Source organism: Mytilus edulis, chromosome 11 (assembly GCF_963676685.1).
Source record: "Mytilus edulis chromosome 11, xbMytEdul2.2, whole genome shotgun sequence".
In the NCBI taxonomy this organism is placed as follows: Eukaryota; Metazoa; Mollusca; class Bivalvia; order Mytilida; family Mytilidae; genus Mytilus; species Mytilus edulis.
In genome coordinates this window covers 53,483,201-53,506,203 of record NC_092354.1, presented here as the reverse complement: position 1 = coordinate 53,506,203, position 23,003 = coordinate 53,483,201, and the positions used below count along the sequence as shown (strand labels likewise).

General features: G+C 35.3%; 1 protein-coding gene across 3 annotated transcripts in view; it reads right to left on the bottom strand.

Moving 5' to 3' along the window:
* Positions 1 to 661: 661 nt before the first annotated feature.
* LOC139495816 (uncharacterized) overlaps positions 662 to 23,003 on the bottom strand; it is a 60,000-nt gene continuing 37,658 nt past the window's right edge. For all 3 annotated transcript variants that reach the window (XM_071284195.1, XM_071284196.1, XM_071284197.1), the window contains 12 exons: positions 20,947 to 22,008; positions 19,196 to 20,257; positions 17,934 to 18,995; positions 15,974 to 17,035; positions 14,093 to 15,154; positions 12,901 to 13,224; positions 11,349 to 12,482; positions 10,786 to 10,938; positions 7,462 to 8,703; positions 6,252 to 6,305; positions 2,682 to 2,746; positions 662 to 957 (listed from right to left, as the gene is read on the bottom strand). In XM_071284195.1, the coding sequence (XP_071140296.1) occupies positions 778 to 957; positions 2,682 to 2,746; positions 6,252 to 6,305; positions 7,462 to 8,703; positions 10,786 to 10,938; positions 11,349 to 12,482; positions 12,901 to 13,224; positions 14,093 to 15,154; positions 15,974 to 17,035; positions 17,934 to 18,995; positions 19,196 to 20,257; positions 20,947 to 22,008 (8,462 nt within the window). In that variant the 3' untranslated portion in view covers positions 662 to 777. The remainder of the gene's footprint in view (positions 958 to 2,681; positions 2,747 to 6,251; positions 6,306 to 7,461; positions 8,704 to 10,785; positions 10,939 to 11,348; positions 12,483 to 12,900; positions 13,225 to 14,092; positions 15,155 to 15,973; positions 17,036 to 17,933; positions 18,996 to 19,195; positions 20,258 to 20,946; positions 22,009 to 23,003) is intronic.

Here is a 23,003-nt window from a genome sequence, read left to right as displayed (position 1 = left end):
TTTTACCAAGGTTATGTTTATTTCTAATAGCACTGGGTCGAAACCACTGCAACTGGATTAATTGATTGTTGGTTGCTTAGATGTATCATAAGCAATAATTGTGATAAATAATGTTTGTATCCGACCAATTCTTATTGCAAAGCAATTACTCAAAACAAAAGCCTATCGTTCAGTGGTTGTCGTTTTTGTGTGGTTCATAGGTGTTTTTCGTTTCTCGTTTATATATAGATTATAACGTTTGTATTCCTGTTTGAATGGTTTTACACTAGTCACCTTTATAAAAGAGGGACGAAAGATACCAAAGGGACAGTCAAACTCATAAATCTAAAACAAACTGACAACGCCATGGCTAAAAATGAAAAAGACAAACAGAAAAACAATAGTACACATGACACAACATAGAAAACTAAAGAATAAACAACACGAACCCCACCAAAAACTAGGGGTGATCTCAGGTGCTCCGGAAGGGTAAGCAGATCCTGCTCCACATGTGGCACCCGTCGTGTAACTTGATATTCGGTGTCAGCAAAGTGTTTAAGGCCATACTTTGACCTATGATTGTTAACTGTTTACATTGTGACTTGGATTGATGAAAACTTGACTCATTCTCATTGTCACTAAACTACATCTTCTTATTTATACAAACAAGCAATAAACAAAGTTTAATATTATATCTTTATTCCTAAACGTATTAATACAATCTACAATGTTTACCATGTACGATTAATACAGTTTTTTTTATTTATCCCTCATTCTGTAAAGTCAAAATGTCAATTTTTATTTCTTTCCTGCATAATGTGTCTTTCTGTACACTGGCCGTCTGTATATTGTTCTTTTATATGGACTGGTATGTGATGAAGTGCTGTATTGTGATTTGTAAGTGTAACTCGACTTGGCTGTAATTTTTTTGATAGCATTGTAGATTTGGGTCTGGATTCCAGCGTAATTCTTTACAGTCTGCAATAGAGGAAGAATGATATATAATAGATAATCAAATTCAGTCTGCTAAATATGGGAAAATAAATGATACATTTGACCTTGCAAAAACTGAAAGTGCTAACAATAAATGATAAACTATAGTCTGCAAAAAAATAAGAATAATGTAGAAAAATTATAGATCTTGGTCTTCTAAAAAAGGAGAATACATAAGATGCATAAGGAATGCACGGATACAGTGCAATGGGTAATGACAAACAGACGTACCTCATGCAAAAGGAAAGCCGTTTTTATTGATGTTCTTAAAGAGTTTTGTTTTCAAAACGGCAAATAAGTTCAAAGCTTACTACAGAAAGGCCCTTAGAACCAATAAACGGTAAAGATTGTGCAAGGTATTATTTTTGCCAGGTCGATCTGTGCGCCATAGAACACATATGCTGGGTAATCGCACAGAATAACACATATAATGGTTAATGACAGTGCAAAATACGTTTCCTGGATATAAATATCAATGCAGAACAAATATACCGACTCGTAATATACATGCCTTCTCGGGCAATATAATCTGAATAGGTCCAAAAAATAACTAGAAAAGCGTCCATAATTGATAAAAATAAAAAAAGGCTAAAATGATTACAGCCGATTGCATTGAGTGTGTAGTAAAAGGTAGAATCATTGGTTGGCTTACTTGTTAGCTGAACCGTGAATTCATTATAATGTAAGGTATACTACTCTCCTTTCGAAGAAGTCTAGTCCTACAGACAGATAGTTTGGTTGTTCGTCGGACTGGTCTACTCTTAAAGGAGGGTAGTTTACTTAACCTAATAATGACTTCATGGTTCAGCTAACAAGCAAGCTAACCAAGGATTTTACCTTTCCCGATACACTCAATGAAATCGGCTGTAGCAATGTCCCAAACATGTGCATATCAATTGTATAGTATTGTCAACTACATATGAGGACAAATAACCGTTGATCTAAGAAAATTATTTTTCTTTACAAAATGTTATAACTTCTAATGTCATTGTGTGTAACTGTTTTATGATAACTGATGTAAATATCTTATACACAAGAGAGCAAACCAGAGTTTAAGCTACAAGAACCCAGTAAAAATAACTGAGTGAAATATTGAGCTCGTGAAATGGTCAGCCGATTCTGCTGCGCGTGTTGCATCCATTGGGTTGCACATAAAAGTAAAAAAAAAACGCTTTCTATTATTGAATTTGAGTGAAATGCATATGAAGTATAATGCAACCTGAAATTCCACCGTTAAAGGATAAATTTTAAATTCTAGATATATACATGTACTACCACCAAGGCTCCATGTTGAAGGCCGTACCTTGACTTATAATGGTTTACTTTTATAAATTGTTATTTGGATGGAGAGTTGTCTCATTGGTACTCATACCACATCTTCCTATACCTATGTACTAGTATATAAATTCTGTGCCACTTCTTATTAAATCATTCGGCTCCCGAAGTAGGCCCAGAAAAGACTTTAACCGACCAGGCTATGAACACACATCAGGCGCGATTAATCATGTGTTAAAACATTTTTTACGCACTTGTTAGGCCTTTTAATATTATGTTCGATAAGGTCCTAAAATGGCACTTTATTTAGCTTAATTCCAAGTTAGGATTTATTGACCAATATTAGAATGAATCATAGCTAGTATAGTGACTATATAGGAAATAAGTCTATTTGTTGACAATTTACGTTCCTACGTTATTTTTTGTATACTTACACCAGCATATACTTGGTATGATCCAGGAGTTTTCTTTATGCCATAATGGGTTCCGTATGCTTTTTCTGAAGAAAAAATCCATTTATATCAATATACATTAGCCTGATGGTACCATGTATAAAGCTTGGGCATAATCAAATATCAACGGGCATAATCCTTAAATGAAATGTCTTAACACTTCTTTACCGACATAAATGATGATTTGCATAAACCGAGTTTGACCCATTTAAAACACAACTTTCTCTGCTTTACCTGGATTCTTGAGTGGCAAACTTGGGACCTGTCATAAATGTACAACGCAATTCCCGATTTAAGGGAAGGAGGAAAAACATTTCCTTATTTAAAAAAAAAAAAAAAATTTGTTCCATGATATTTTAGAATCACAATATTCGTATTTGCATACCAGTACTGAAATACTGGCATTTTGGCTGGTGAAGGAAACAAGTCATTTTGTACCTTGACAATTTCGTATATCTGCAATTTCGTACCCAAATTTACCATTGTGTTCTCAACGTTTACCATTTCGTACCCTATTAGGCCAAATGCATGTACCATTTCGTACCTCATGGACTAAATACATGTTGACTTTATCGTATCATATCTTTTTTAAAAGTATACAACATTAAAAGACAGATGTCCGAAATTTTATGTGTCTGATATCTTCAACATATGAAAAATGTAGGCAAAAGCTATAAAATTGAAATTTCTAAAGCATATGAACTGTACCAAAGAAATATTGGAAATAAATTACGCCAGACCAAAAAATCAGATTGTAAAAAGTTTTGGAATATTTTGAATAGTATTGGGTCAGATAACAAAAAAAGGCGTAGACCCTGAAATTTCTATTGAAGCTCTCTATGACTATTTCAAAGATATGAATAGATGGGACTCAAATACTGAGGAACCAAAAGTTAATCTTAATGTACATAATTTTCCAGATGAATTGTATAACGCATCGAATGGTGCTGTAACCGAAGATGAGATTTTTAAAAGTGTAAAAAACTTAAAAAATGATAAAGCTAGTGGATGTGACCAAAATAATTAATGAATATATAAAATGTACTGTATATGATCTTATGCCAATGTATGTTAACTTTTTTAATTTAGTATTAGATACAGGAATAGTTCCAGAGTTATGGTCTCTTGGTATTATGATTCCTACTTTTAAGAATAAAGGTTCCAAAGCAGACCCTGCAAATTATAGAGGTGTAACATTAAACTCTTGTTTAGGAAAGACTTTTTCATCAATAATAAATGAGATTAAATAGTTTCTCAGATGAAGTTGAACTTATATCAGAATCTCAGGCTGGATTTAGAAAACGATTTTCAACTACCGATAATATTTTTGTGCTGCATTCAATTTTATCTATATTTTTTTCGATAAGCAAAAAATTGTTTTGCACATTTGTGGATTTTAAGAGAGCATTTGACACTATTTGGAAAAACAGGGTTATGGTAAAAGTTACAAAAATCTCACATTACTGGGAAAATATTTACAGTTATTTATAGTATGTATCAAAATATAAAGACATGTGTTCGGTATGGAAACTAAAGATCAACTTTCCTTAACTGTGGTGTTGGTTTACGGGGAATTAGGTCGGGTTCCGTTAGATATCTCTATAAAACTTAGGATGGCATCATTTTGGTGCAGAACTATTAAAACAGAGAGCAAACTGTCAAATATCCTTCTAAGACTTATGATTAAACTACATGAAACTAATCCTACCAAATTTAAATGGATTCAATATGTACAATCTATATTTGATGATACAGGTCTTCGTTTTATATGGAACGATCAATTAGTTGTAAATATTGATTGGTTAAAAAGTATGGTTAAACAGCGATTAACAAATCAGTTCTATCAGCATTGGTTCTCGCAGATACATAATGCATCTAGGGGTGAATTCTATTCTTTATTCAAACTCGAGTTTGTTTTGGAACCGTATCTATTGCGATTATTACCCAAGGACAGATATTATATATCTAAACTTCGATTAACAAATTAACACGTAGGATTAATCCTTTCATCGCACTAATTAGTTGTGGATTATCTGGATACCTGGAGGTGTCACAATGATAGAATACGGATCAATGCGTTTCACTTGCATACATGTAATTAAATTGTCAAAACAGCTCGTCAATATGAAGAAGTTGGCTTCTTATTTTGAAAGGTAAATACAAATTATTTTTTGTATTTTTAAGTGAAATTTCCATATATAATTGCATTGTCCAACTAACGGAGTCTCGGTTTAAATTTCATTTATGTACATTTTGAAAAAACATTCATTATGAATGAATTAAATTTGTTTATCTATCTCTTTGAGCCCCCCCCTTTCCCCACCCTTCCTCCAACATCAACAGCAATTCAAGCACTGAAGTTGGTACCGGCATTTGTACAAAGCGCAACATTTGATGAAATTAAACATTTTGTAGACTTTTACCATACTGATTTACCGAGTCCATCTACAATGCCGTCCGAACTGCGTTTGTGGCAAAAGACTTGCGAGTCAATGCTTTCAAAACCAGAAACTGTAGCCGGTGCTCTGAAAGTATGTTGAAAAACAGACTTTCCAAATATTTCTGTTATCTTAAAAATCATAGCTTCCATGGGGGGGGGGGGGGACGAGTTGCGAATATGAGCGATCCAACAGTGAGTTATCATTTTTAAAAACCTACCTGAGAACAACTATGGGACAATCGCGTTTAAACGGACTTGCGTTGGTGCATGTGCACTACAGTTTGGAACTAAACATAAAGACAAATTACAGATAACTTTGCAAGGAAACACCTGCGACGGATGATGTTGAATGAACTGATAAACGACTCTTTGTTAAATTAGTAAATTTTGAACAATTTTACGTAGAACTATTTTTACCGATTCGGAACATTTTAGCTAAACTTATTTTACAGCTTGCCTAATTCAGATGACAGTTGTATGTCGTGCTATTTTAGATTGCAAGATATTGTATAGAGTCTTTAATAAAAATCAGTTTTACATGTCTTTAAATTCCTTTACATAGGAATATGTGCATTGCATGGTGTTGTCCAAATTCATGATCTTCCATAATGTCGAAGGTATTTTTTAACCTTTTTCATACCATTTAAATTGAATATTCATTTGGGACCACCCCAAATTTGTTTTCTGGATCCGCCACTGGGGATGCGTTTCATATATTGTTTACCTGTTAAAATGCTGATGTTTCTGCTCTTAGATCAAAGTTTATACAAAGTTACTATGTAATGAATCCAAGCAAGAACAGATTTACTGGCTAGTTGTCTATATGTAACGTACAAGTTCAAAGGAAATTATCAATTTGTTATATGTTATATATGTTTGTATATATTGTCCTCTTGTACACAAGTATGTGTCTGAGGTTATGAATACAATCTTGAAATCTTGAATCTTGGTATCTTCAAGTGATAAAATAACCGAACTTGTAACAATCTTATATGAGGGTCTTAAATTGAATAAAATTATTGAAATTTATTATATAATGATAAATAAGACTAGCAAAGTTACTTCGTGTGCATTTCAATTTTAACATAAATCCAAAGTCATCAAGTACTTACTGAATGGTCCCATAAAATAATGTCCCAAGAAATCGAAAGCTACGTGAATCATTCCTGAAAAATAATTAATGATTAATAATATTTTTTATTCGTACCTATGCTGTAATCTACATAAGAAATCGACATACGAAATCGAGAGCTACGTGAATCTTCCTGGAAAATATTTAATGATTAATAATAACTTTATTCGTACCAATATTAAATCTACATATAATATAATGAATTAAATACATTAGTGTCTAAATAGTAAATAAACTCATCATATATACCAGGATTAAATTTTGTATTTACACCAGACGCGCGTTTCGTCTTCAAAAGATTCATCAGTGACGCTCGAATCCAAAAAAGTTAAAAAGGCCAAATAAAGTAAAACATGCACAAACAATTTGTAATCACAACGACAGACAATACGTAAAACAATTAGCACGTACGGGTTTTTCTGAAAGACATAAATACTTTCCCAAATAATTAAGGCTAATATTTGAAAGTAAACAGTTTATTTAGATACGAAAGAAGTATTCTGTTTGAAATTAATTTCTTTGCATCGACCTTAAACGATGTAATTTTTTTAAACTTCGGATAAATTCACAGTCAGAAAACGATGATAATTTAAGGTGGTACTCAACACTTTCACTAAAATTAATTTGGCTCGTTTAATTTTCATAAAATTTTGTCAAAGTATTTACTTTAACACTTTAACAAAAAAATAAAATTTTCTAAAAATTTGAACCAACCGTTTTGTCAGAAAAATTACACTGGTTATATAGCAATTTGACAAACACCAATTTTGATCATTGAGAAGCTTAATATTCCTTTTACAACACAACGTAATTAAAACGTTAAGCCGATTTTACAGAGTTATCTCCCTGTAGTGTTAGGTACCACCTTAAGTAATATTTAATCACTTATATGTTGCTCACATTTGCACAACGTATTTGTATACTACGTATTATTATTTCTTTCTTTGTACCTATGAGTGTAAACAGTGGTTTTAAAGAATAATTGTCTTGTCTTGATCACAACAACAAAAGTCACTTAATTTTCGTGTGTTAAATATTTTTATTTCTTATTTGTAGAAGGCTAAACAGAAATCTAAAATGTTTTAATGATTATTCAAAGACTTAAAGAAATACTATTAACATACTTTAAGCTACAACACTGTTGTATTATGGTTTATCGCAACTTCACATGTAAAAAACAAAATAATTACCTGTTTTTCCTTTATCTCCAGTTTCTCCTTTATCTCCCTGAGTTCCTTTGTCTCCCTGTGTCCCTTTGTCTCCTTGTGTCCCTTTGTCTCCTTGTGTTCCTTTGTCCCCTTGTGTTCCTTTGTCCCCTTGTGTTCCTTTCATTCCTTTGACACCTTTCATACCTTGCATTCCTTTTATTCCTTGGTAGCCCATCATTCCCTTCATTCCTTTGATTCCTTTGTCTCCTTGTGTTCCTTTGTCCCCTTGTGTTCCTTTCATTCCTTTGACACCTTTCATACCTTGCATTCCTTTTATTCCTTGGTAGCCCTTCATTCCCTTTTGTCCTGTCATTCCCTTATCGCCTTGTGTTCCTTTTGGCCCTGTCAATCCTTTATCTCCTAACGTTCCCTTTTCACCTGTCATTCCCTTGTCTCCTTGTGTTCCTTTTTGTCCTGTCATTCCTTTATCTCCTTGTGTTCCTTTTGCTCCTGTCATTCCTTTGACGCCTTTCATACCTTGTATTCCTTTTATTCCTTTGTATCCTGCCATTCCCTTCTTTCCTTTGTCTCCTTGAGTACCCGTCATTCCCTTGTCTCCTTGTGTTCCTTTGTTTCCTGTTTCACCTTTGTCTCCTGTCGTTCCTTTCATTCCTTTGTCACCTTGTGTTCCCTTTTGTCCTGTCATTCCCTTATCGCCTTGTGTTCCTTTTGGTCCTGTCATTCCTTTATCTCCTAACGTTCCCTTTTCACCTGTCATTCCTTTGTCTCCTTGTGTTCCTTTTTGTCCTGTCATTCCTTTATCTCCTTGTGTTCCTTTTGCTCCTGTCATTCCTTTGACACCTTTCATACCTTGCATTCCTTTCATTCCTTTGTAGCCTGTCATTCCCTTCTGTCCTTTGTCACCTTGAGTACCTGCAACTCCCTTATCTCCTTGTGTTCCTTTGTTTCCTGTTTCACCTTTGTCCCCAGTCGTTCCCTTCATTCCTTTGTCACCTAGTGTTCCTTTCTCTCCTGTCATTCCCTTATCGCCTTGTGTTCCTTTTTTCCCTGTCATTCCTTTATCTCCCAACGTTCCCTTATTTCCTGTCATTCCCTTGTCTCCTTGTGTTCCTTTTTGTCCTGTCATTCCTTTATCACCTTGTGTTCCCTTTTCTCCTGTCATTCCTTTGACGCCTTTCATTCCTTGCATTCCTTTCATTCCTTTGTAGCCGGTCTCTCCTTTCATTCCTTTATCTCCCTGTGTTCCCTTTGCCCCGCCTTCACCTACAATCAAATATTGTTGGCAACTTGTTAAAAATGTAATGTAAAGGGGCAGGTTAACGAATATTGGTTTAGAAATTATAATTTTTTTTTATCGGAATATTTCAAATATTGCAAGAATTCAAAAAAGTTACGATTTTAAATCCATATTTTTCCATGAAGCTTGCAAATGTAAATATCTTATCGTAGTATTCCTTAGATAAATAGGAACGTGAGTTATATCATATTCTTATATGTATTTTTATACGCCCGTCAAAATTTTGACGGGACGTATTATGGTATACAAATGTCCGGTGTCCGTCCGTCCGTCTGTCCGTCTGTCTGTCCGGCGTAAACATGTCGCACCGTAACTTGAGAACGACTTATCCAAATTTTATGAAACTTAACATAGTTGTTTCTTATGATGGTCAAATGATCTGTATACTTTTTGGTGAAAATAAGATTAAAACTTTTTGAGTTACGGCACTTTGCAACTAAAACAGGGGTTTGTTTTTTCACATGTCGCACCGTATCTCAAAAACGATTCTTGATTATGGCTTAAAACTTTAAACACTTCTTTGTTATATTAATCTTAATATCTGTATACTTTTGGGTGATGATTCAAAATTTTATTTTGAGTTATTGAGTATTTTGTAAAAAAGGGGGAGGTTTTTTTAACATGTCGCACCATATCTCAAAAACGATTTACAAATATTGCTTAAAACTTTACACATGTCTTTGTTATATTAATCTAAAGATCTGTTTACTTTTTGGTGATGATTCAAAATTTCATTTTTGAGTTATTGAGTATTTTGTAAAAAAGTGGGAGTTTTTTTTTACATGTTATGCCGTATCTCAAAAACAATTTATGATTATTGCTTAAAACTTTACACACTTCTTTGTTATATTAATCTAAAGATCTGTATACTTTTTGGTGATGATTCAAAACTTTATTTTTGAGTTATTGAGTATTTTGTTAAACAGGGGAGGTTTTTTTTACATGTCGCGCCGTATCTCAAAAATAATTTATGATTATTGTTTAAAACTTTACACACTTCTTTGTTATATTAATCTAAAGATCTGTATACTTTTTGGTTTTGATTCAAAATTTTATTTTCGTGATATTTAGTTTTTTGTAAAAAAAAACAGGGTTGGGGGTTTCACATGTCCCGCCGTGTCTCAAAAACAATATATGGTTATTGCTTAAAACTTTCTCAGAAACTATTGATGATTATTGCATAAAACTTCCACACAAGACGTCGAGCGTATCATGCGCTCATGGCGCAGCTGTTTATTTGTTTTTGTTAGATAATTCTGTCTTTTTATGCGATGACTTAATTAGAAACTGCTAGAATTCAATAAGTCCGTAAATGGCAATACATGTACATGTATTCCCAATGAATATTTCGACAAATGTCAAATTTTAGTTTTTTTTTCGTTTGACTGTGGACAAAAGTTTGTTTGACCATTGAGAGTTTTTTAAATAATTATTCTGGTAAAAAATGAACAGATTTTAATTCTTTCTGTATGAAGAGTGAAAATGTAAATATTTGAAATGGGGTCATCACTTTTATAAATTGTGACTTGGATGGAGAGTTGTCTCATGTGTATATGTTGGCTAAATCAAGTTTTACTGGTAAAATTAAAGTACGAGTGAATTCCCTTTTTTGAGTTATCACTGAAATAACGCAAATTCTTCTTTTGAAAAATGCTGAATCTATAATTCAGCCGTTTTGTTCGAAAATAACTGTTAATAAATATATTTTGTATTGATAAAAAGCTGCTACACGAAAAGAGCGCAGGAATAAAAACTTGTACGTATATGTAAACAATGGGCACAATGTAGCTGCATACGAACAAACAAACTTTTTATACGAAGTGAAAATGAAGTGAGAGTAGATACATGTATGAGCATACATGTACGACTTTGTGTGTAATCTTTGGAGAAGTTTTGTACATTTCTATTGATTTATAAAAATAGGAGATGTGGTATGATTGCCAATGAGACAACTCTCAACAAAAGACCATGTGACTCAGAAAGAAATTAACAACTATATGTTACCGTACGGCCTTCAACAATGAGCAAATTGTATGTATTATAACTACCTGTGGCTCCTTTGTCTCCTAGTGTGCCTTTATCTCCTGTCGTTCCTTTATCACCCTGAGTGCCCTTTGCCCCAGTCATCCCTTTATCTCCTACTGTTCCTTTGTCTCCTTGTGTTCCCTTGTCCCCTTGTGTTCCGTCTGGACCCTTATTGCCTATTGAATTCAGATATGTATAGTGTATGTATTGATATAGCACTAATTTGATCACTTTTATCTGAACAATTTTCCTTTATAATCCTATTTCAAGTGAATATATTAACCGAACACAAATAAACTATTTTGTTTACTAAACAGATCTTTTTTTATAAAATTTCTATTCATAAAATTTAAAAATCAACGCAAAATATGGATACCCTAACTAATATTTGTATTTTGTTTGTGTCTGATTGCTCTTTAACTGTAATTTGACAATCAAACTGATTTTATTTACGTGCGTGTCTCATTTGATTTATATATATGGACATAACACCCGTTTGGAGTTAAAGATTATGGCCTGATATCTTTTGTTTCTTTTACCGACTAACAGCTGTATATCAAACTTCTAGTATTTGCACAAAACATACCTTTCATTCCTTTGACACCTTTCATTCCTTGCATTCCCTTCATTCCTTTCGATCCTGTCATTCCTTTGTCTCCTTGTGTTCCTTTATCTCCCTTGTCACCGGCTGTTCCCTTGTTTCCTGTCATTCCTTTGTCTCCTTGTGTTCCTTTATCTCCCTTGTCACCGGCTGTTCCCTTGTTTCCTGTCATTCCTTTGTCTCCTTGTGTTCCCACTGCTCCTTTGTCTCCAGTTGTTCCTTTCTGTCCTGTCATTCCTTTATCACCTTGCGTTCCTTTACCTCCTTTATCACCGTCTGTGCCTTTCTGACCTTTCATTCCTTTGACTCCTTTCATTCCCTGCATTCCCTTCATTCCCTTATATCCGGTTTCACCTTTCATGCCCTTGACACCTTTATCTCCTTGTGTTCCTGTCATTCCTTTATCTCCATTCGTTCCTTTATCACCAGCTGTGCCTTTCTGACCTTTCATTCCTTTGACACCCTTCATTCCCTGCATTCCCTTCATTCCCTTATATCCGGTTTCACCTTTCATTCCCTTGGCACCTTTATCTCCTTGTGTTCCTGCCATTCCTTTATCTCCATTCGTTCCTTTATCACCGGTTGTGCCTTTCTGACCTTTCATTCCTTTGACACCTTTCATTCCCTGCATTCCCTTCATTCCCTTATACCCAGTTTCACCTTTCATGCCCTTGACACCTTTATCTCCTTGTGTTCCTTTGGGACCAGCTGGTCCAACTTCTCCCTTTGCTCCCTTATCTCCTACTGTTCCTTTCATTCCTTTATCTCCGTGTGTTCCTTTTTCTCCAGTCATTCCCTTGTCGCCCAATGTCCCTTTTTCGCCTGTCATACCTTTGACACCTTTCATTCCCTGCATTCCTTTCATTCCTTTATATCCTGTCTCTCCTTTCATTCCCTTAACTCCTTTGTCTCCCTGTGTACCCTGTTCTCCTTTTCCACCTTTGTCACCTTGTGTACCTGGCATTCCTTTATCCCCTAGTGTTCCTTTGTTTCCTGTCATACCTTTGTCACCAAGTGTTCCCTTGTTTCCTGTCATTCCTTTGTCACCTTGTGTGCCTTTCTCTCCTGTCATTCCTTTATCCCCAAGTGTTCCTTTTCCACCTGTCATACCCTTATCACCTTCAAAATTATTTTAATTGATCAAGCGTATGTTTTAAAGTTATATACATTTTATCACAACAAAATATAATAAATAAACCTTTTTTTTTTTGTTGGAGATAGTTCAGGTTAAAGGTCATATTTATCTTCTTTAATTAGCGACGTTCATTATTACATATTTTGAATATAAAATTCAATTAATGAAATAGGCATAAATATTATACTGGATAATTTTTATATTATATGAAAGAAAATTTGGTATTGAACACAAAACCATGAACGACAAATGGTATCTAAACTATCGAGTTGTTTCTTCTTTTCATATTTCAAGTAAATTTAATATCTAAAAGTAAAAAAATTAGTACGAGAAAACAAAATGATAGTCATATAGACATGTGTACATATTTAAATATTAAAACAGTTTAAAAAAGGGGTTTACCTTGAGTTCCTTTGTCTCCATCAGTTCCTTTGTCGCCTTGTGTTCCTTTCTCTCCTGTCATTCCTTTGACTCCTTTCATTCCTTGCATTCCCTTCATTCCTTTGTATCCTGTCTCTCCCTTCATTCCCTTTGTTCCTATATCTCCTTGTGTTCCTTTATTTCCATCAGTTCCTTTGTCTCCTTGCGTTCCTTTAGACCCTGTCATGCCTTTGACGCCTTTCATTCCCTGCATTCCTTTCATTCCTTTGTATCCTGTCTCTCCCTTCATTCCCTTGGTACCTTTGTCACCTTGTGTTCCTTTGTTTCCAGTTTCACCTTTGTCCCCTGGAATCGTTTTTAGATAATACGATTTATCAAAGTTTTAAAGGGAAACTCCGCCAAAAAATGAAAAAGTGATATTTTGTTCTTTAAGCACAAAAAAACACATGTTCAGAAAGAAAACAACTTTTATTCTCTTATCGGCATATCCGATCTTTTTCATGTCAGAATTTAACATCTTTTACCGAAAACATCTTTTTATATCGAAGAACAAATAATTCATTTTATATAAAAGACAAATTGAGAAATAGGTTCAAAGTATATTTAATTGTATTATGCAGAAGGAATCAACACACAATCAATCTGTGTAATAACAAACACAAACAATACATAACTGTACACTTTTTCTTTTAAGAGGGTGTCCATGGAAAAACCAGGCAGTGGATGGCACATGACATATTTTGTTTTCAAAATGTTTTCATCTATTTCATATCACAAATTCATTCTTTCTCAAAGTTAAATTTTGTTTTTTTTATTAACTGCAACAAATAAAGAGAAAAAAAATACATAGAAAGCACTGAAGATTCATTGAAAAGGGGAGATAACTCTTCATTTTGTACAAAATTTTGTTGCAGTGTTAGTGAACTTTAAAATCATTTTCTGAGCCATCCACTGTTGATTCAAAAATATCTTTGACATATATATCCTTTGTATGATATAAACATTACATTGGAACCAAAAAATTCATTGGGAAAAAAATTATGTTGTGCCACCCATATCATAGGATTTGCCTGATATTTACTTGGACAGCCTCTTAAATTCTATGAACTTTACAACTAGAAGTTAATAACTGTATCGAACATTTTTTTTTCTGCCAAATTTTGCAATATTTCAGTATGTTTCTAAATAAAGCAAAATTATGTCTTCAACTTACCTTTATCTCCTTGCGTTCCTTTATTTCCAGTCATTCCCTTGTCTCCTAGTGTTCCCTTTTCTCCTGTTGAACCTTTGTCACCATCTGTTCCTTTATCGCCAGTAGTTCCTTTCTCTCCAGTCAACCCTTTGTCGCCTTGTGTTCCCTTAATACCTTTGTCACCTTGTGTACCTTTATTGCCAGTCATTCCTTTGTCTCCTTGTGTCCCCTTTTCACCAGCCATACCTTTAACACCTTTCATTCCCTGCATTCCTTTCATTCCTTTGTAGCCTGTCTCGCCTTTCATTCCCTTTGTACCTATATCGCCTTGTGTTCCTTTTTCACCAGTCATTCCCTTGTCTCCTAATGTCCCTTTGTCGCCAGTCATACCTTTAACACCCTTCATTCCCTGCATTCCTTTCATTCCTTTATAGCCTGTCTCTCCTTTCATTCCCTTTGCACCTTGATCGCCAAGTGTTCCCTTTTCCCCTGTCATTCCTTTATCACCTTGTGTACCTTTCATTCCTGTCATGCCTTTGTCGCCCTGTGTTCCTTTCGTTCCTGTCATACCTTTATCTCCTAGTGTTCCTTTTTCACCGGTCATTCCCTTGTCTCCTTGTGTCCCTTTGTCGCCATTCATTCCTTTAACACCTTTCATTCCCTGCATTCCTTTCATTCCTTTGTAGCCTGTCTCGCCTTTCATTCCCTTTTCACCTTTATCGCCTTGTGTTCCTTTTTGGCCAGTCATTCCTTTGTCTCCTTGTGTACCTTTCACTCCGGTCATTCCCTTGTCTCCTTGTGTCCCTTTCAATCCAGTCATTCCTTTGTCTCCTTGTGTCCCTTTTTCGCCAGTCATTCCTTTTACCCCTTTCATTCCCTGCATTCCTTTCATTCCTTTATAGCCAGTTTCACCTTTCATTCCCTTTGTACCTTTATCGCCTTGTGTTCCTTTTTGTCCCGTCATTCCTTTATCGCCTTGTGTACCCTTCATTCCTGTCATACCTTTGTCGCCTTGTGTACCTTTGTCCCCTATTGTGCCTTTGTCGCCTTGGGTTCCTGACATTCCTTTATCTCCTTGTGTACCTTTTAAAAAGTCACATCAACCGTATTTTAGGTATTACACACATATATGAAATTCAGTTTCTTACATCTGTATTTTAGTTTGATAATAACTTTAAAACATCTTCTAAAGATGATTAGGAATGTTGATTATCATTAATAATTGAATGAAAATTAAACGTAGATTTCTATTTCCATATTCCAATAAATATTTGAGAGCAACAATGTCTTTTATAAAACTTTATTTAGTATATTCCTAAAGAGTTAGACGAAACCGGATTTTCGAACATTTTCTATTAAGATGGATTTATGCATTACTTCCCTAAAAGTGGGGGGTTTATAAGTTTTTTTCAGATATCACAGATTTGTACCTAGGTTTAGAAGAATGCAAAGTTGAGGTCGCTTTTTAGTCAAATTGTGTTTTTTTTAATTTATAAAATGACTACCAATATAGGACTTAAACTTTATTTAATCGGCTATTCACAACTTTCTAACTGAAAAATAACAAACTGCGAGATAAAAGTCATCATGGGTCAAACGAATCATATTGTTTTTGTTGATTTTTGTACCGTATCATAAAGTAACTAATAGTGTAATAAATAAATCTTATAATTCAAACAATTTTTTTTCAATTTTGCTGAAATTTTTGTACCCTCGACCCTCCTTAATATAAAAATTTCGCCGGTTTCATAATTGTTTTAAATCAAAATGTGTATATCAGAAGCAACGAGTATATATTTGTTTTGTGATTTCTATAGGTAAAATATTACTAAATATTCAGAATAATTAAAAACAACGAATAAGTTGCTATATACGTCAAACACCTTCTCAATTATTACCTACCCTTTTCGCCTGTCATTCCTTTGTCACCAACTGTTCCTTTGTCTCCATGTGTTCCTTTTTCTCCTGTCATTCCTTTATCCCCTTGCGTTCCTTTTGATCCGGTCATTCCTTTAACACCTTTCATTCCCTGCATTCCTTTCATACCTTTGTATCCCGTCTCTCCTTTCATTCCCTTTGCTCCTTGATCTCCTTGTGTTCCTTTCATGCCTGTCATTCCTTTGTCTCCCACAGTTCCTTTGTCTCCATCAGTTCCCTTGTCACCATCTGTTCCCTTTGATCCCTTCATTCCTTTGACGCCTTTCATTCCTTGCATTCCTTTCATGCCTTTATATCCCGTCTCTCCCTTCATTCCCTTTGATCCTTTGTCTCCTTGTGTTCCCTTTGCTCCAGTCATTCCTTTATCTCCTTGTGTACCTTTCAATCCAGTCATTCCTTTGTCTCCTTGTGTCCCTTTTTCACCAGTCATGCCTTTGACTCCCTTCATTCCCTGCATTCCTTTCATTCCTTTATAGCCTGTCTCCCCTTTCATTCCCTTTGCACCTTGATCTCCAAGTGTTCCTTTTTCGCCAGTCATTCCTTTATCGCCATTTGTACCTTTCTGGCCAGTCTCTCCTTTCATTCCTTTGTCTCCTTGTGTTCCTTTATTTCCTGGTCCACCTTTTGCACCCTTATCTCCTTCTGTCCCTTTCACTCCTTTATCCCCTGCTGTTCCCTTTGCTCCTGTCATACCCTTGTCTCCTAGTGTTCCTTTCTCACCCTTCATACCTTTGTCTCCTTGTGTCCCCTTTTCGCCAGCCATACCTTTAACACCCTTCATTCCCTGCATTCCTTTCATTCCTTTATAGCCTGTCTCGCCTTTCATTCCCTTAGCACCTTTATCACCTTGTGTTCCTTTTGCTCCTGTCATTCCTTTTACACCTTTCATTCCCTGCATACCTTTCATTCCTTTGTAACCAGTTTCGCCTTTCATTCCTTTCGTTCCCATTTCGCCGGGCATTCCTTTGTCGCCTAGTGTTCCTTTTTCTCCAGTTTGCCCTTTGTCACCTTGAGTACCTTTCAATCCTTTCAAAGTAGAAAATGAAATCAATGAATATATCAGAAGGCCAAATAAAACAATATATGTGTTCCTATTTCCCTACCTACCTTTTATTTTAAGCTTAGAAATAGCCTACCTTAAAGGCTTTTTTGGTCATTTATCAATAAGCACTGTAAAAGTCAGAATGTCTCTCCCATAGACTCAACGAAAAAAAGAATGTAAAAATCAACTACCAATCTACCCTTATTTTTTCAAAGATGTAAAGGAAACACAAGTATTATTTTATTTTGTCTAAACTTAGGAATAAACCGATCTTACTATAGAAAGCGGATAATATTTTAAACTGAAACATTTTATATGTCGTACAGGTCACTAAATGTAGTTGAAAAGAAGAATTACACTCGATACAGCATAAATAAGAATTCAGACAAATACCAAAACTTGAATATATGAAGTTTAAGATGCTTTTGCTAAAAAATGTAGTCAGTTTTCGACTTTATAGATACTAAATTTTATACTGATGTAAATCTTAAGGCAGCATGATTCTTTTTTTGTACTTTCCATTTGATACACAGTAATGTAAGAGCCTGAGATTTAAAAATTTACTTGCATTGTTCATCTGTAAATATCAATACGTTACTAACCTTAAAATTGATTTAACTCAAACAGTGGTAAAATTAAAGGTCAACTGTTTGTATTCATACTAATATATTGCTTCATAATAACAATGGCCGATTTTCAAGTTATCTTAAGATGACAAACGAAAGATCGAATAGTATGCATTTTCGAAATTCATTGGCTTTTTATGTAAGAAGTTGATTTATCAGAATATTATTTGTTCATCAATTAAACGAATATTTTCGATCAATTTCTTAATTTACCTAGATGAAAGATTAACTTTTTATATTAATTATAATACACTACCTTTATCTCCTTGAGTGCCTTTGTTTCCTGTCATTCCTTTATCTCCTAACGTTCCCTTGTCTCCTTGTGTTCCTTTATCTCCTTGCGTTCCTTTATCTCCTGTTGTCCCTTTGTCTCCCTGTGTTCCTTTGCTTCCTGGAGCTCCCTCACCACCTTTTGTTCCTTTGTCTCCCTGTGTTCCTTTCATTCCTTTAACGCCTTTCATTCCCTGCATTCCTTTCATACCTTTATATCCCGTCTCTCCCTTCATTCCCTTTGCTCCTATATCTCCTTGTGTTCCCTTTGTTCCGGTCATACCTTTGTCTCCTTGTGTTCCTTTTTCGCCAGTCATGCCTTTGACACCTTTCATACCCTGCATACCTTTCATTCCTTTATATCCTGTTTCACCTTTCATTCCCTTCGTTCCTGTCTCTCCAGTTGCGCCTTTATCGCCCAAAGTGCCCTTTTGTCCTGTCATTCCTTTATCTCCTTGTGTTCCTTTATCACCAGTTGTTCCTTTATTTCCTGTCATTCCTTTGTCACCTTGTGTTCCTTTATCTCCCGTCGTCCCCTTATCGCCTTCGGTTCCTTTATTGCCTGTCATACCTTTGTCTCCTTGCGTTCCTTTTTCGCCAGTCATGCCTTTGACACCTTTCATACCCTGCATACCTTTCATTCCTTTATATCCTGTTTCACCTTTCATTCCCTTTATTCCTTTCTCTCCTGTTGCGCCTTTATCGCCCATAGTACCCTTTTCTCCCGTCATTCCTTTGTCTCCCATTGTTCCTTTATCACCATCAGTTCCTTTGTCACCTTGTGTTCCTTTCGATCCCGTCATTCCTTTGACTCCTTTCATTCCCTGCATTCCTTTCATACCTTTATATCCCGTCTCTCCCTTCATTCCTTTAGCTCCTTTATCACCTAGTGTTCCCTTTTCTCCAGTTATTCCTTTATCACCTTGAGTGCCCTTGTTTCCTGTCATTCCCTTATCGCCGGTTGTTCCCTTTTCACCTGTCATTCCTTTATCTCCCAATGTTCCTTTTTCTCCCTTATTTCCAATCATTCCTTTATCTCCTTGCGTACCTAAATAACGGATGTATAATTAGCATTGCTTACTAGCTACATGTGATAAAAATTTCAAAAAACAAAATTACTTCGAAAATTGAACAAAAGTGTACAAAGTCTACTTCTATTAAGATAGAAGAAACATATCTCAAACAATTTAAACTTTTAAGAATCAGTCAGATTCACATACAATAAGGTTAACTACATATAATTCTCACCTTTGTCACCAGCCGTTCCTTTATCACCGTCTGTTCCCTTTTCTCCCTTCATTCCTTTGACACCTTTCATTCCTTGCATTCCCTTCATTCCCTTATATCCAGTCTCTCCCTTCATTCCCTTTGATCCTTTATCACCTTGTGTGCCTTTTTCTCCTGTCAATCCCTTATCTCCTTGCGTTCCTTTATCCCCATCAGTTCCTTTGTCACCATATGTTCCTTTTGATCCTGTCATGCCTTTGATACCTTTCATTCCTTGCATTCCTTTCATACCTTTATATCCCGTCTCTCCCTTCATTCCTTTAGCTCCTTGGTCACCATTCGTTCCTTTTTGTCCTGTCATTCCCTTATCTCCTTGCGTTCCTTTATCCCCATCAGTTCCTTTGTCACCATATGTTCCTTTTGATCCTGTCATGCCTTTGATACCTTTCATTCCTTGCATTCCTTTCATACCTTTATATCCCGTCTCTCCCTTCATTCCTTTAGCTCCTTGTTCACCATTTGTTCCTTTTTGTCCTTTCATTCCTTTGTCACCTTGTGTTCCTTTTTTGCCTGTCATTCCTTTGTCTCCCTGTGTTCCTTTTTCACCAGTCATGCCTTTGTCTCCTTGGGTTCCTTTCATTCCTTTATCACCTTGTGTTCCTTTTTCACCGATTTCCCCTTTGTCACCTTGTGTACCCTTATCCCCAAGTGTTCCCTTTTGTCCTTTAGCTCCTTTATCTCCTTGTGTCCCTTTTTCTCCAGTCATTCCCTTCACACCTTTCATTCCCTGCATTCCTTTCATGCCTTTATATCCTGTCTCTCCCTTCATTCCTTTAGCTCCTTTATCGCCGAGTGTTCCTTTTTCACCTGTCATTCCTTTGACGCCTTGCATTCCTTGCATTCCTTTCATTCCTTTATATCCAGTCTCTCCCTTCATTCCTTTTGCTCCTTGATCCCCTTGTGTTCCTTTATCTCCTACTGTTCCCTTTGATCCTGTCATACCCTTATCACCCTGTGTTCCCTTTTTGCCTGTCATTCCTTTGTCTCCTGTTGTTCCTTTCATTCCTTTATCTCCTTGCGTACCTACAATTGATAATGCATATATAAAAATATGTTGACTGAGAAATGTATATAAGAATGGTTGTATTAAATCTTCAACTAGTCGAATAAACATTTAGCAGAATGTGAAGACTCCCTATGTACGATTTATAAGAAATACTGAACGAAGAAAGTAAATATTAGTATTATTCTTTTCGTTTTAAATTCTTCATCAATTTTAGATACAAATAATAATTTAAATACATTTGTTTTACTTGAACTTTGTACATTGTATTTAATGTTTAACCCTATTTTATCCCATCTATAGAATGTAATGGAGGATTTTGAAAAATATAGTAGATAAATATTTGCTGTAACAAGCACTCGTATTAACAATTCTTAAACCCTATCTATGTCCGTGTAAAAAAGACAATTTTATTGAAAATGTTGTCGTTAATTAATTAAGAATCTTGCAACATTAATGATGTAAAATTCCCTGACAACGAGCCTTGTCCAACACAGAGATATTAATAGATAATGAAAATTGTTTTACTTTATTTCAATTTGATACTTATATTTTTTATTCGAGCCTCACTGATTAGTCTTTTGTAGACGAAACGCGGGTCTGGCGTATATATAATAATCCTGGTATCTATGTTGAGTTTATTTAGCTATTATCTTACTCTTTTAAAAAAGACCCATTCATTATCATGACACTGAGTTATCTATCTTACCTTTATCGCCATCAGTTCCCTTGTCACCATCTGTTCCTTTTGATCCCTTCATTCCTTTAACCCCTTTCATACCCTGCATTCCTTTCATGCCTTTATATCCTGTTTCTCCCTTCATTCCTTTGGTTCCTTTATCCCCTTGCGTTCCTTTTGATCCAGTCATTCCTTTGACTCCTTTCATTCCCTGCATTCCTTTCATGCCTTTATATCCCGTCTCTCCTTTCATTCCTTTGGTTCCTTGATCTCCCTGTGTCCCCTTTTCACCAGTCATACCTTTGTCACCTAGTGTTCCTTTTTCGCCTGTCATTCCTTTGTCTCCCTGTGTTCCTTTTTCACCTGTAGCTCCTTTATCTCCATAAGTTCCCTTATCTCCTTGTGTTCCTTTGTCACCATCTGTTCCTTTTGATCCTGTCATTCCTTTGACACCTTTCATTCCCTGCATTCCTTTCATTCCTTTATATCCCGTCTCTCCCTTCATACCTTTTTCTCCTTTATCGCCACGTGTTCCTTTTTGTCCTGTCATTCCTTTGTCTCCTAGTGTACCTTTTTCTCCTGACATTCCTTTATCTCCTTGTGTTCCTTTTTCACCCGTCATTCCTTTGTCGCCCTGCGTTCCTTTGCTTCCTGTCATTCCCTTGTCCCCCTTATCACCATCTGTTCCCTTATTTCCAGTCATTCCTTTGTCACCTTGTGTCCCCTTTTCGCCTTTCATGCCTTTTACTCCCTTCATTCCCTGCATTCCTTTCATTCCTTTGTAGCCTGTCTCGCCTTTCATTCCCTTTGCACCTTTATCACCTAATGTTCCCTTTTCTCCTGCCATTCCTTTTACACCTTTCATTCCCTGCATACCTTTCATTCCTTTGTAACCTGTTTCGCCTTTCATTCCTTTCGTTCCCATGTCGCCTTGTGTTCCTTTTGGTCCTGTCATTCCTTTATCTCCCTGTGTGCCCTTGTTTCCTGTTAGACCTTTGTCTCCCTTTTCTCCCTTGTCACCAAGAGTTCCCTTTTCTCCTGTCATTCCCTTGTCACCAGTTGTTCCTTTCATGCCTTTATCTCCCTGTGTTCCTGAAATCATCAAACATGGCCATGTACATCTAATATGACTGTTTATTGAAGAAAAAAAATCAACATGAATAAAAATTAAAAGTTGAATGTGAAAATAACAAAACTTTGTTTACAATTCCTTTTTTAGAAAATCTCTTGATAGCTTAAGAAATCTTTAAACCTCTTTTTCTATATAAATGAAGTAAAACCTTCCTTTACATAAATATACAGCGGAAAAGTACATTTCTGAAGCAAAGTGACTTATTTAATAAATTTCGCTAATGTAGTACGAGTATCCGATTTTCAGATTTATAGTATTCAAACATGTAATGTTGAAAAAAAAAATGTAACAAAATCAGAAAATCCTAGACCGAATAACCTTATAAAACCAACGAATTTAATTACTTTAAAAACCGTATAAAAAAGTATTATTATTGAAAAGGGTTGAAGCTGACCAAAATCAATCGATTTTACTATCGGATTGTTATATCTGGCTAAACCTCAGAACATTAGGATACAAAGTCTACAAGCCTGGGACCAGCGACTGCTCTACGTACAGTTGTATATGTATTACCCAATGATAACCAAAATACGGGATACAAATGTTGTGTTAACCAATATATTGAGTAAAAAGTGTTCTGTTAACAAACACACAACACACGGGGTAAAAAGTTTTATGTTAACAAATATACGGGGTAAGGGTGTTGTTTTTTCCGATCTACGGGGTAAAGGTGTTGTGTTAATTAATGAACGACCTAAAATGTGTTGTGTTAAACAATAAACTAGGTAAAAAGTGTTTTTAACCAAGTTACGGGGTAAACAAATATATCAGTAAATAGTGTTATTTACTATATAGACATGTATAAATTAATTCATAAATATTTAATGGGATAGATGTGTTTAGATTTCTAGGCAAAGCTACACACGAGTATGTACAACAACGTATATTTTATGTATTCCTTTTTCTCCTGTCATTTATGTGTCCCTTAATATTCCAAGAGCCTTCTATTCACAGT